The sequence below is a fragment of the Rhinopithecus roxellana genome, chromosome 21, assembly GCF_007565055.1.
Source record: "Rhinopithecus roxellana isolate Shanxi Qingling chromosome 21, ASM756505v1, whole genome shotgun sequence".
In the NCBI taxonomy this organism is placed as follows: Eukaryota; Metazoa; Chordata; class Mammalia; order Primates; family Cercopithecidae; genus Rhinopithecus; species Rhinopithecus roxellana.
In genome coordinates, this window is record NC_044569.1 from 44,489,450 (window position 1) to 44,504,294 (window position 14,845).

Genomic DNA, 14,845 nt, shown 5'->3' on the forward strand with positions numbered 1-14,845 from the left:
GTCTCACAGATTCTTACAAATTATCTGATTCTAATGTAATATAATCATTTACGTCCAGTCCAGTCTTTCCTACAAATTCTAAACAGAAAGACTAGACTGTAAGAGCCCTCAGGAAATACTGCCTTCCTTACAATTATGCTCCTATCCCCCACCCTTCCTAAAACTTTCAATCATAGGCTCCTGGACATTATCTATGCTGAAAAATCACCATGTAATGGATTGATGAAGGAATCAATAACTAAAATAAATATAAGAGATCTACACCTACTTGAATTAAATGGATGGATAACTAGGGGCAAATACTATGCTCAGGCAGAAATGCTCTGTGTTATGATTGAGGACAAGTGTCAGTGTTAAGCTTGTGAGAGTCAACATTGTTGTATTTAAATTGTTCATTAATAAGCAAATGCTGGTTCTAGTTTATCTTTAAATAAATACAATCATCTGCAGTTTCCTATATGTCCTCTTTCTCTTCATTAAATCCATTTTTTAAACCTACTACATTTGTGACGAGAGGGCTCAGAGCTCTGGGTCCAGGAACTCAGCAGCCAAAACGTATTTTATAAAGGACTTAGGGAGACATGAAGAAATATGTTTTTCCGTGGGCTACCTGAGGCCTATGACTCCATACAAAATACAGGAAAGAAATGAACATTGACTAGAAGAATGGCAAAAGCAGAGAAGTGGGTCCAGACCCCTTTGTGAAAAGTATGTTTTCAGAGAGATTGCCATGCAGCAGGGAGGAGTGTGAACAGAAATCCCTTCTGAATAACCAAGAGAAAATAACTCCAATTTCAAAAAAAAAAAAAAAAAAGCAAAGCTGAATACACACACACACACACCCGAAACACAGAGGATCTGCAGTTTAATATAATTCACATTTTTTCCATGCCTCCAGCTTTTCCCCATCTCCTCACTTCCCACTAGGAGTCATATGCAAATGACTCACTCAGTCATCCATTTGGCTATGGTCTTGGCTAATAAGAGAAGCATCACTAGCCCAATGATAGGGTATAGAGATTTCAATCAAAATCCAAGTTACACCGCATCCTCAATAGCATGCCCTGCTGCAGTTATCCCATAATACACTTAGATTTCCTCTGTCTTGTTATACCCACACACACAAAAGGAATGTTAAAATATCTGTTTAAAAGGATCCATTTGCTTTGCAGAGTAGGAACTTGTTGTTTAAATTCTCCTTCTGCATAGTTTCTGCATAAAGGAAATCATATGATTGCTGAATTCATGCTTGAGTTATTTAAGTATGCCAAGTTGTGCTGAAACAAGGGAGAGTGAAACACTTTAAGACGTAGGAAGACACTAGAAACTTTTTCTACGGTTGCTTTGAAGGTACCATGTACACTATCACATTGTGAGTGACTGAGTATCAGCTTTTAGGAATGCAACAAAAAGACATTCATATAGATGCATCTGGTGTTCAAGAATAAGGATTTCAACAGCAGAGCGGTGTGAGGTGATATAATGAGAGGAATCCATCAATTTGCATTTAAAAATCTAAATCTGAACAATGATCTATGCCTCATAATATACTGGGATTTTGGGGGGAATGGGGAGTTAATATTTCATTCCTTGCAATCACTCTGTAGTGCTTAGTCAATAAATATCTGAACTTGTGAGTTGACTGGTATACTGAAATTGATTTGTGTTTTTGCTAGTTCTTTAACGGTAAAATGGTTGAGAAAAGGTATAATGGTTAGAAACATAGGCATAGATGTTTGAAGCCACAAGAGATTTTAGAGATTCTCTATCCAGCCCTCTCATTTTATCAATGAGAAAATAATGTCAACTTTGAAAGGTTCAACAGATTAAAGTGGCTAGAGGAAAAGTGAACATTCTTTCACATGATTTCCTACCCAGCTGGGAGCTGCATGAAGGCAAATTCTGCATCACATTCCTTATTATGTATGACATTGTAACAGGTACAGAGTAAATGTTGAATAAATAAAACTGAGGCACGTGACTTTTCACAGGTTCAAAGAGTTAGTAAAAGGACCCAAGCAACTTGAATTCTATCATCCTCTAAACATTCTTACTCATCAGAACTTTTAGATTGAAACATAGGGAAGTATTAATATTTGTGCTCCAACATTAGCTCTCTGTGTTCTGTAAATATATCCTTTATGTTCTAGCCAACTGATTAAGTTGTAGTAGGTATTTGAAATATATAATAATTGAATCAATAATTGAATTTCAAATTAAATTCTTAAGGAAATTATTCTTATAAAAAGTTTCCCTAATAAAATGTAACATTTTAAAGTCCATTTCATAAACCATTATTTTTTTCTGGAAAAGATATTATTTCTTGTAACAAAATTTTAGTATGAGAAATAACCATCTCATTATGTCCCAGTTTTACCTGAAATGTAATATGTATAAGTCAAGTCATTGCTACAATAAAAAAACAGTGTTCATTGTTAGCGTGTAGAAGAAAAATCTAATCGGTTCTGCTATTACAGCTTTGTAAAAATATTCTACCATACTGGGTTTTCAAGAATGATACAGTAAGAGAATTTGATTTTGTTCTTGGTTCCATTATCTAGATGTGCGAAGTGTAAAGACTTCTCTGCTTAATTATTTTGGAACATGATTTCTGGGTCTAATTGGCTTATAGGTGACCAAAACCTTAACAAGTACCTAGATTGTGATCATGTCTTTTCATGACCCCTCAATTTTATGTACAGAGATCCTAATCATCTTTCTGCAAAAATGTTAGTTGAACCAAATTATTTCATTTACTATCAATAAAATATCAATTGTGCTCTATATTTACAAGTATTATACAGAATAAGTTTTTGAAATGTGATTCTGTTCCATCTTAAAATCCCAAGTAAAATAAATTACGTAAAAAATTCATGAACCGAGCATAGTCGCTCATGCCTGTAATCTCAGCACTTTGTGAGGCCAAGGTGGGAGGATAGCTTGAGGTCAGGACTTTGATACCAGCCTAGGGAACATAATGAGACCCTGTCTTTCAAAACACACAAAAATAAATTAGCCAGTCATGGCGGTTACATGCCTGTAGTACCACCTATGCAAGAGGCTGAGTCAAGAGGACCACCTGAGCCTAGGAGTTCAAGATTGCAGTAAGGTATGATTGTGTCACTGCACTCCAACCTGGGCAACAAAGCAAGACCTTGTCTCTAAAAAATAAAAATAAATAAAAATACCTTGGAATTCTATTAGTGTTTAAAAAGAACACATTATTTATTCAACTATAGTGTTTCTTTTTAAATACAGTTTGCTCCTTGAAATGGTAACAGTCAGGGGTAAATATTAATATATTTTAAAACTTTTCATCTATTTCAAAGAAAAGACAAAACAGCATATTACGGTTGCCTTTGTCTGAATCAACACACTGAGAATGCAAAAAGCAGTGTTTTGATCATCTAGTTTCTTTTCTCTTGAAAACAGCCCAAGAAAAAAAAATATAATTCATAATTTCTTAGAAGCTGTGAAATAAGATCAGAGAGAGGAAAAGGAGAGAGGGAGTGTGACTTTCCAGTGCCTGGATATACTATTTTCATTCTGAAAAGCTAATGAACAATTTAAATTTTCTAGCTCTGCAATGTTCCAGAGATCAACTACAAGAGGATAGAAGCAGAAGTGCTTGTATTTGCTTGCTGCAAGCAAGCAAATTAGAGAAGTGTACAAACTGTGATATTTGTGTGTGTATATGTATATATCTATATGTCTATATGTGTATATGTGTATATATACATATAGAGAGAGTCAATTTTTCAATCCAGGAATTCCCTCTTCAGTAAAGTAAATCCATATTCAAATACAGTTAGCATCCAGGGTCATTCAGTAATGCCTTATACACATTTCAGATGAAAACATTCATCTTTTGCTGGAGTACACTCTTAAAGGGTATGAACACACAAACACAAAATAGTTTGTATATCAATTTCTGTATTCTGTCCTGGAGGAAAAATATAAAGTGAGTGAGGATTCTAATAATGATGAATTGTTAAACAAGAGACACTACAATATGTTTTCCAAATTTCATTCATTAACAACATACAATAATTGTAAAAATCTACTTGACTTTGACTTGGCAATCTCTTAAGTGGCGCATCTATAAAGCAGTGTTGTTGCACATAAAAAATGTCATTTTTAGGGTTATGTTAATTTTCGATTATTTTCCTTTAGCTCATTTTTTTACACTAAGTTTCTTTTCTTCTTTCTAATTTTATATTTACTTTAATAGTTCTTACCCAATATATTGCCTAAAAGTATAAGAGAATAACACATTTACTTGCTTTGAATGATAAATTCATTTGACTGAGACAAATCCAACTAACATCACAAGATACAGTTTCATCATAGATTTTTTAAACAAAATATTACAAGGCATTTGCACATGGAATGAAGGAATCGCTATCAAGTTAGATTCCTCGCATACGTCATATTACTACTTTCTCATAAGTCAATAAGGAAGATAGTAATACTTACAATAATACTTAAACATAGAAACAAGTTTGTTAAGGTTGAAAACTTTGCTAACACCAAATAGTTATGAAAAGAGAAAGCCAGAATTAAAACCCAGAGTATGACTTTTTCTAAGACCCATATCATTTCTCTGCTGTCTCCCAGAGCTTAGAAACCACTTAGGCCAATTTCTTCACATGAGAAGTAACTAACCAGAGGTCCAGAAATAGTAAAATTCTTTCCCAGGGTGAACGTGGCCAGGAGGTGACAGGGCCAAGTCAGGCAAATCTTCATTTGTTATACTCTACTAGGTGGCCTTGGCTTATTTCCAACCCTGAGCCACTTGAAATAATGATATGTTTCTAGAAAACTGACTTCTGTCATTAGGCTACTTCAGCAACACTAGCTTAAGTTGAGCTCTTTTGGAAGTCATAGTAACATTTCGGGCCAGGAAAGTACTCTTAACTAGGAAGCTGCTACATAAATATAACTGTATTGAAGTTCAAGAATGGCCTTCAATGACTACATTTATAAAGGAAGAATGGGGATGATGATGAAATATTCAATTCTAAGTAATGTGTTAGGAAACAGTCTTTCTTTCTGCCAATTCTTTCAATTTCCTCATCTGGCACATTATCATAGCTATATGATAGACTGGTGAATAAAGACAAAGCAGATGTCTTTGTTTCCTTATGGAATAGGCTTTGACCACTAAAACATTTACAAAATCAATGTTTGTTTAATATTTGTAAATCAAAATATTTGTTTAGAAGTAGACAAATACTTCATTTAATTTACTTAAGTCTGATGGAAGAGGATGTGGGATCAATGTCACTTGCTCTGTTATTCCAGAACATGTCTTCACATGGAAGCCACTATCCTGTACTCAAGATGGCAGGTGGGTGCGTGAAGGTTATACATAATAGGTAATCATGATAGGTAATGGAATAGTGAACATTTAGCCAACTTACTCTTGAATTGACCACTTCCAGGGAGACGTTCTGAGGCGGGGCACTTGGCACTAAAAGCAATCAAACAAATTGTCACAGTTACTGCCAAAATCTTGAAAGAAAAATACCAACTGTCTTGTAAAAAGAGAGTGTGTTTTTAAATATAGTTTATAATGATAATTAGGGAAGTTTACCCAGGTGGTACTTCAAAAATTTTTGGAGAGATGAAAAATAACTAAATTTGTCTATTTTTTTCTCACTTGGCAAGCCAGTTAACTTACCCACCTAGGGAGCCCCCAAAACTGTTACGCAAGAGAACGCAGGCAGTGATACCAAATACCACCATTTAATTACAGCCCTCTTTGGTAACTTTCCCAGAGAAACCAATAAAAACAAACAGGAGATTTCTTAGAGTAGTTTTAAAGGCTTAAGATATTGTGCATTTCAGAATCTGCATAATTTTATGATAAAATATGTCATTCTAATGGTCACCCAGGTTTTTTAATCCCTGTAATACAATCTTTATTACCTCTTAAAAAGTGAAAAGAAGAACTACTTCTCAGTTCTTTTAGCTGAGTAAAATTAAACCTGTATGTGATAAATGCAAGCAGGTTGCAAATAGCACTTGATGAGTCAATTCTATTAGCAAAGGAACAGTATATTTTTCTTTGTAGACTCTCTAGGTATTTTATTTTTCTTGCCTGCATTTTTGTTTAACTACTCCTTTATAGAAGGAAGAACATATACAGCTGTCTTTGAAAACTTAAATATTTACTCTACCAAAAAAAGTGAATATTCTCTCATGTGAGTAATTTAAAACAGCAACCACTTATTGAAGGCTCTTATCTGTCAGGAACTACGCTAGATGTCTGGGATGAATAAGAAATGAAATAAAGCTTTTTGCACTATAATAGGAATAGAATTAGCATTCAATAAATTGTTAACATGTATTAATCTATTAAATGAGTAGTCCCTATCCTTGTTTCTCACAAATGGATGAATTTAATAGAAAAGAAAAGTTCTCAGGCATTTTCAAGAATCTAAGGGCCATTTTTTGATATCTTTCCCCTTCTTTTACTAGAATATGGAAAACATCTATGTTTTTCTATAGGGTACTTACATTTGACCATGAATTTATTTATGCCCTGCTCTGAATTTATCTTCTAAATAGTAATTATCATGAAGATATGATGTGTCACTGATTAATCTTTTATCCTCAAAACTGACATTCAATTAATATTTACTGAATTAATGATTGAATGAACAAATGAGTACTTACTTACATAGTTCCTAGACCTTTCTGGGAATAATGGGAAATGTAATCTTTTTCTTTTTTTTTTTTTGATTTTGATTTTGAACTTCTGATCTTAGTGCCCGATGAAGTTTGCAGCCAATGTAGTTTCTGATAAAATGCTCATCTGCTTGTTTATCATCATTTAACTCAGCAAGTATTCTTTCAAAAATATTCCACAACTTATAAAATGTTATTATTTAATTTTTTGAGGTTTGTATTCTGACTTTAAAATTAAATACAGAATATAACCCCAGTAACGAAAAAGATATTTATTCATTTTGATGTTGTATCACCAGTATCAAGAAGAGTTGAAGGCACATGGTGCACACTCAGTAAATAGTTGCTGAATAAATATATTAATAGAAAGTTTATGAATTACAATAAAAATGGTTCCATATTCAAGATTTGGTCCCAAGTTTTGTTTTGTTTTATAAATTTATTTTTTAATTTAAAGTAAAAGTTTTATTTGTATTATTTATTTATTATTCTATTCTAAACATTATAATTATTGACATAAAAATTACAATTTAGTTGCTTAAATTGAAGTATCATTTGAAGAATAACATGCTCTATATCATATAATTTCACAAACTTCCAAAAACGTTGTCCTTTAAAAGCAAAGTTTGGAAATAATGCCTTAATATTAAGTGATATTGAGTCACTTATTTTTTTTAATTTTTTTATTTTTTTATTTTTTATTTATTTATTTTTAATTATTATTATACTTTAAGTTCTAGGGTTCATGTGCATAACGTGCAGGTTTGTTACATATGTATACTTGTGCCATGTTGGTGTGCTGCACCCATCAACTCGTCAGCACCCATCAATTCGTCATTTACATCAGGTATAACTCCCAATGCAATCCCTCCCCCCTACCCCCTCCCCATGATAGGCCCCAGTGTGTGATGTTCCCCTTCCCGAGTCCAAGTGATCTCATTGGTCACTTCCCACCTCTGAGTGAGAACATGCAGTGTTTGGTTTTCTGTTCTTGTGATAGTTTGCTAAGAATGACGGTTTCCAGCTGCATCTATGTCCCTACAAAGGACAGAAACTCATCCTTTTGTATGGCTGCATAGTATTCCATGGTGTATATGTGCCACATTTTCTTAATCCAGTCTGTCACAGATGGACATTTGGGTTGATTCCAAGTCTTTGCTATTGTGAATAGTGCCACAATAAACATACATGTGCATGTGTCTTTAGAGCAGCATGATTTATGATCCTTTGGGTATATACCCAGTAATGGGATGGCTGGGTCATATGGTACATCTAGTTCTAGATCCTTGAGGAATCGCCATACTGTTTTCCATAATGGTTGAACTAGTTTACAATCCCACCAACAGTGTAAAAGTGTTCCTGTTTCTCCACATCCTCTCCTGCACCTACTGTTTCCTGACTTTTGAATGACTTGCCATTCTAACTGGTGTGAGATGGTATCTCACTGTGGTTTTGATTTACATTTCTCTGATGGCCAGTGATGATGAGCATTTTTTCATGTGTCTGTTGGCTGTATGAATGTCTTCTTTTGAGAAATGTCTGTTCATATCCTTAAACATAAATGTATATTTCTAGTTTATATTTAATATTGTAATACTGACATGTCATGCTACATGTTTCTAACAATATTACACTCATTTTTTGATCAATTAAATAGTATCCAAGCATAATATCAATTACTAACTGAATTTTTGATAGATAATTGAATTTTGGAAGAAAGAGAAAGTAACATTTATCATGTGTTTTGTTGTAGGTACTGTTCTAGCTGATATGCAACCCTTAAATGTCACTTTCATTCTAGTTTACAAGTGGCATATAACTCCTCATCTCTTGAAAGCCAAGAAAACTTTAAGAGGATAGATATATATGTGTTCTTCTTTTTGTAGCTACCACAATTTTATAAGCATCAGGGCTGTTTTCTGTATTAAGAATTGAAAGGAAGGCTGGGCATGGTGGCTCACACCTGTAATCCCCACACTTTGGGAGCCCGAGGCAGGTGGATCGCTTGAGGTCAGGAGTTCGAGACCAGCCTGGCCAATATGGTGAAACCCTATCTCTATTAAAAATACAAAAATTAGCTGGGCGTGTTGGTGCACGCATGTAGTCCCAGTTACTCCAGAAGCTGAGGCAGGAGAATCGCTTGAACCTGGGAGGCAGAGGCTGCAGTGAGCCAAGATTGTGCCACTGCACTCCAGCCTGGGCAACAGAGTGAGACTCTATCTCAAAAAAAAAAAAAAAAAAAAAAAAACTGAATTGAAAGGTAATATAATAAAATTCTGCTAAAAGTCCTTATGTAATAGTATTGAGGTAGTTTTTCTATATTTTTTACAATGCACATTTCTTCTCTGACTTTCCACTGATAGCACACTGACTATTCTTGTCCTGTCAGGGAGGAGAATAGAGATTTTTTTTCTACGGTATTTTTAGTTATCAGTTCCTCCTCCCTCCTTCTCACTATCACTTTCTACATTATTTGGAGATAAATAGATACAATAGATGCTAGGGCTAGGTGAAAGTGAAGAGAATCCATATCGATCTGTTCTTTTCTATATTTGTCTTTACAAGATGCTTCTTGCTTCATGAGGCAGAAGTGAAAGAACACTTTTCTCTTCAAAATGTCAAATAATTAATTATTTATAATAAATAGGTCCATTCAAACCAATCGGAGGTGGGGCTGGAAACTTCCCTCAATATGGAGAAGGATGCTGGCTGGAAACCCATGGAGATGAGGTATTTTGTAGGACAGATCAAGTTCCCATAACTGTAAATTAGTCTCCACAGGCACAGGCACTTCAATTCCTCCCATCAGCAAATGTATGCTGCCATGTATACACAATTTATAGACCAAAATCATTCATATTTATTTATTTGAGACAGAGTCTCTCTCTGTTGCCCAGGCTGGAGTGCAGTGGTGTGATCTAGGCTCACTGCAACCTCCGCCTCCTGGGTTCAAGTGATTCTCCTGCCTCAGCCTTCCAAGTAGCTGGGATGACAGGTGTGCATCACCATGCCTGGCTAACTTTTTAATTTTTACTGGAGACTGAATTTCACCATGTTGGCCAGACTGCTCTCGAACTTCTGACCTGAACTGATCTACCCACTTCAGCTACCCAAAGTTCTGGGATTACAGGAGTGAGCCACCCTGCCTGGCAGTAATTCATATTTAATTATAAGCATTTTCCTTTAAAGGCACTTATCACAGAATAAAAGAAACATGTTTGCACATTGAATCTTGTTTCTGAATTTACTAGCTTATGTAGTCTGGCTCCACTGCTTACCACCTTTTGTGAACTCTTTCTGACTTAGTTTTGTTATCTGTAAAGTAGGGAAAATTATAGTAGTATTGTGAGGATGAGAGTTAAAGGCAAAGTACTTAGATCGGGGGCTTGACTTAGTAAGTATTCAAGAAATATTAATGATAACATTCATAAAAATAATAAGCACATTCTTATGTTGGCTATGAAATCAGGTCTGTCTGTGTTTGGACACAGGACAAGCTGGCATGGAAACTTAAAATGGTTCATTCATTCATAAAAGCTCTTAGTGACTTACCTATGCCAACTAGTCCAAGAGACCATATTTTGGAACAAATTGGCAAAATCAGTTAGATGCCCATATGCTCAATAATCTCAATGGTGTGAAAAAAAAATGGCTCACTGTAAACCAATGGTTTTCTAGGTGGAGGAATTTGAATGAAAAATAATATTCTACTCAGAAAACAAAGCAGAGCTCAATTGGAGATGACAGCTCATCTGGATAAAGATCTTTACAAGCCTCCCAGTAGAACAGGGAGAAAAACATAAAATAATGAATTCGGAAGAAATTTATTTATATTTAACTGTTGCTTTTTTAAAAATTTTTCTATGCCTCAATGTATTTTTTATGGTAAGACTCCCGACATGAAAAGAATTATTATGTTCTCCATAATACAGATGCATTCAGACACAGTCATATATTAAATTAATACATTAAATTAGTTCCACAAATGGGAAATCCTAAAGATAAGCCTTTGCATATAAAAATTTGCACAGTTTTGACTGAGCTGTCTAATTAATTCAATAAATATTTACTCTGTTAGGAGGAATACAGAGATAAATATAACAGCATCCCTCATATTGAGGAGCATGTAATATTAATATAATGAGAAAAAGTGATGTGCACATTGGTAGAGATAATATTTATTAAACACTTAAATGTCATACACTTTGTTAGGTGTTTACACAGATCAGCCCATTTAATTTCCACAATATCCACCTGTTACAACATACACAAAGTTAAAGAAGAACAGCGCTCCATGACTAAAGACTGCGAAGCCGGTGACTATTAAATGTAGTTAAATACAACTCAATGTGATATATGACCTCAGCATGAACAGTTTCAGTACAGAGGAGAAGACATGAGATTGAAGTAGACAGAAAGGAACTGGATAATAAGGAAATGAAAGCCGAGAGCCACAGATTTGTGTTGGACATTAAAAGAGATGAGTTGATTGTAAAAATGAATGCAGATGAGGTCAGGGTGTCCACTTTAAGAGGCTTATAAGTCCTTGCTATCTCCTTGCAGTGCATTTGAGAGAGGGAATTTGGTGTCCTTTGCATAGTGATGTTTATTGGAGTTAGGGTCATGAAATTCTTTTTTTATAGTGACAGACATTTTCTAAGTCCTAAACATTGTAACACTTCCAGAAGATAATTCTTGGACTGATGAATAATAATCTATCTTTCTCACTTATGACATTTAAAACCAAACTGGAGAATAAGGCCACCGTATTACAGTTCAGAGTGTGAATGAAATCTACATAAATTATGTAAAATATTCACTTCCATTTGTTTTTCTTTTATTTTTATAATTATAAGTTGCGAAGTAATTTATTCTACCATAAATATTCTATTCTGTCTTCAATAACAGAATTGGATGGATGGGCATAAGCATTACATTAAAAATGATACCAAAGTGATATTACACATAAAATACATTTTAAAGTTGAACTTGCAAATGAGCATTATTCCTGTGTTCTCTTTGTACTGTCCTTAATAATATGCATGCCCTTCCTCATTTCATTGATATTGTGTGAAATATATACCGAGGTACTTTCCCAGATTAAACAATGATAGATCTGTCAAGAAATCACAAGCTAAAGCCATTTTTTAATTAAAAAGATAAATAATTTATAGAATTAAATGCACCAAATGGAAACTGTTGCTGAAAAGAGCTAGCTTGTGGTCTTTTTTAATATTCACGATGGCCTGTCTCTACATTTCTGCATCTGCCTAAGTTTTCATTGGCCCCACATTATATACTTTGATGTATTTTATTTTTACTTTTTATCAAATTTCCCAACCTTTCATGATCATCTAGCAGTTAGGTTTCTAGTTTCCCCTGGCCATTACTTTGTCAAATGTATTCTCTTTATTAATATTTATTCATCTGTTTTATGACATTAAAAAACAGGTCTAGTCTGGGCAACAAAATGAGACCCTGCCTCTACAAAAAATAAAAGTATTACCTGGGCACTGTGACCTATGCCTGTAGTTCCAGCTACTCGGGAGGCTTCAGCAGGAAAATCCCTTGAGGTTGGGTGCAGTGGCTCATGCTTGTAATCCCAACACTTTGTGAGGCCAAGGTGGGTGGATCGCTTGAGGTCAGGAGTTCAAGACCAGCCTGCTCAGCATGGTGAAACTCTGTCTCTACTAAAAATACAAAAACTAGCCAGGGGTGGTGACAGGCACCTGTAATTCCAGGTACTCAGGAGACTGGAGGGAGGGGAATCACTTAAACCCAAGAGGTAGAGGTTGTCATGAGCCGAGATTGCACTACTGCATTTCAATCTGGGTGACAGAGTGAGACTTTGTTTCCAAAAAACAGGAAAAGAAAAGAAAAGCCCCTGAGCCCAGGAATAAAGGTGGTAGTGAAGCACAATTGTGTCACTGCACTTCTTGTCTCAAATGTGTGTGTGTGTCTATTCTTCCATTTAGTAGGCAACACACACATTTTTCATGCTCAATTTTAATACTGCAGTCTTGAACTCCCAGGCTTACGTGATCCTCCAGCCTGAGCCTCCCAAGTAGCTGGGATCACAGGTGCATACCACTATATGCAGTTCATTAAAAAAACAACAACCACAAAAAAGTATTTACAGAGATAGGGTCTCACTATGTTGCTCAGGTGGGTCTCAAACTCCTAGGCTCAACTCTTCCTCCTGCCTCAGTCTCTTAAAGTGCTAGGATTCCATGTGTGAGCTACCACACCCAGCTGGGAGTACATATCCTGAGAGAAAGTTTATATTTAACTGTAATAGTCCATAAAATTTTAGTCAGAAAGCCTTGAAAATGGTATCTATGATATATGTGCAATATTATGTCATTATTTTAGCAAATATGTAAAAGGAGTTTCACTGTTTTTAACTTACCATCAGAAAGTGTAACCACTGTTATATCATCAGTAGATACTCCTGGACCGTAGCGATTATAAGCTAAGAATCGAAGACTATATTCGGTGAATTTTTTCAGGCCTTCCAGTTTGTAAGATAGTCCATCAACCTCTATATTCTGGAGACATAAAACACCAAAACTGTTATCAAGGAAGCACATTAAAGTAGAAATGGCACTCATTCTGTGCAATCAGTGAATTGGACATTAGACTCTTACAAACTACACTCCAGACTACTAATGAGCTATAAAACCTAACTTGTGACACAGACTCCACCACTAAAAACCAACTACTCTGTAGACTCCTTGTTAAAACAGCACATGCTATTTTTACAGTCATTAAGTTCCAATTTGTTTAACACTACTCAATATACTGAACAGTTTGGGTTATTCTACCCACACCTAAACCCTCCCAGGCAGAAGGCAGTTTATAACGTCACGGGAACAGAGATTTTCCCCTGTACCCAAAATGGAATAATTCACCAAGAAATAACAGACTTTGTACTTCTCTTGCTGAAATATTCCAACAGCACTTGAAACTGTCAGACACTATGCCACAATTTTTATTTCCCAAAATGCTGTTAGATTGGTTGAAATTATTTGAGCATCTCATGGCTGCAGTGAGTGAGCTACTGGAGGTGAAGGTCACTGAGGAATCAGATCTCCACACTCACATCTATCTTGGATGATTCTGGTTTTGAATTTATTTAAATTGATTGGCAAAATGTGTTGAAGAGCTAAAATATATAGAGAGGCAGATAAAACAGAAAGCTGAAAAAACAAGAGCTAAAAATAGCTTGAAGAGAGCAAGAAAAAAAAAATACAACCCATGATTACATAGGAGGAGCTCTTGTAATGCTTATCGTATAATATAATTTGGGACTGGGCTTGAGTTATTTTTGAATATAAAATATTTCTTATTTTTAAATAAAAATTCTGGTCATGCAGTTTATGTGGAAGTAGGAAGACCATTCTATGCTTGACAAGCTTCACAACAAATAATAAGAACTCTCATATCCTGACGCCAATTTTTGATTGAACTATTGAATATATACTTGTCTGTATATATTTTCCTGCATGAAGTTGAGAATCTGAAAGTAAATACCTCAATAGCTATACATACATGTACACATATACATGTATTATAATACATAAATATAATACATATTATAATACATAACATAATGTATTATATAATACATAAATATGTATTATAATACATGTATATGTATACAGATATAGTGCATATATAATATATAATTACATATACATGCATTATATGTGTATTATATATGTATTATATCTGTATAGATATATGCATTATATATACATACATACATCTTATATGTATACACATATGTATTATATATGCATTATATATAAACATATGCATTATATATGTACACATATATGTATTATATGTGTATATATTTTATATATTTCTATATGTATTATACAATATATATTTATGTGTTATATATGCATATGTATATGTATATATGTATTATATGTATAAATATATGTACTATATAGTATATATGTATTATACATATATGTATACATATATGTACTATATAGTATATATGTAGTATATGTATTATACATGTATAATATGTGTATTATATAGGTATACATGTATGTATATAATACATATATGATATACGTGTATATGTATTATATACATGCATACATGCATAATATATGTATTGTATATGTATATACAT

General features: G+C 34.2%; 1 protein-coding gene across 1 annotated transcript in view; it reads right to left on the reverse strand.

The window, feature by feature from the left end:
• The window catches only part of DCC (DCC netrin 1 receptor), a 1,242,672-nt gene that overhangs the window by 324,466 nt on the left and 903,361 nt on the right, over window positions 1-14,845 (reverse strand). The window contains exons 11-12 of the mRNA XM_030926166.1: window positions 13,103-13,241; window positions 5,424-5,473 (exon numbers count right to left, since the gene is read on the reverse strand). Coding sequence (XP_030782026.1) covers window positions 5,424-5,473; window positions 13,103-13,241 — 189 coding nt within the window. The remainder of the gene's footprint in view (window positions 1-5,423; window positions 5,474-13,102; window positions 13,242-14,845) is intronic.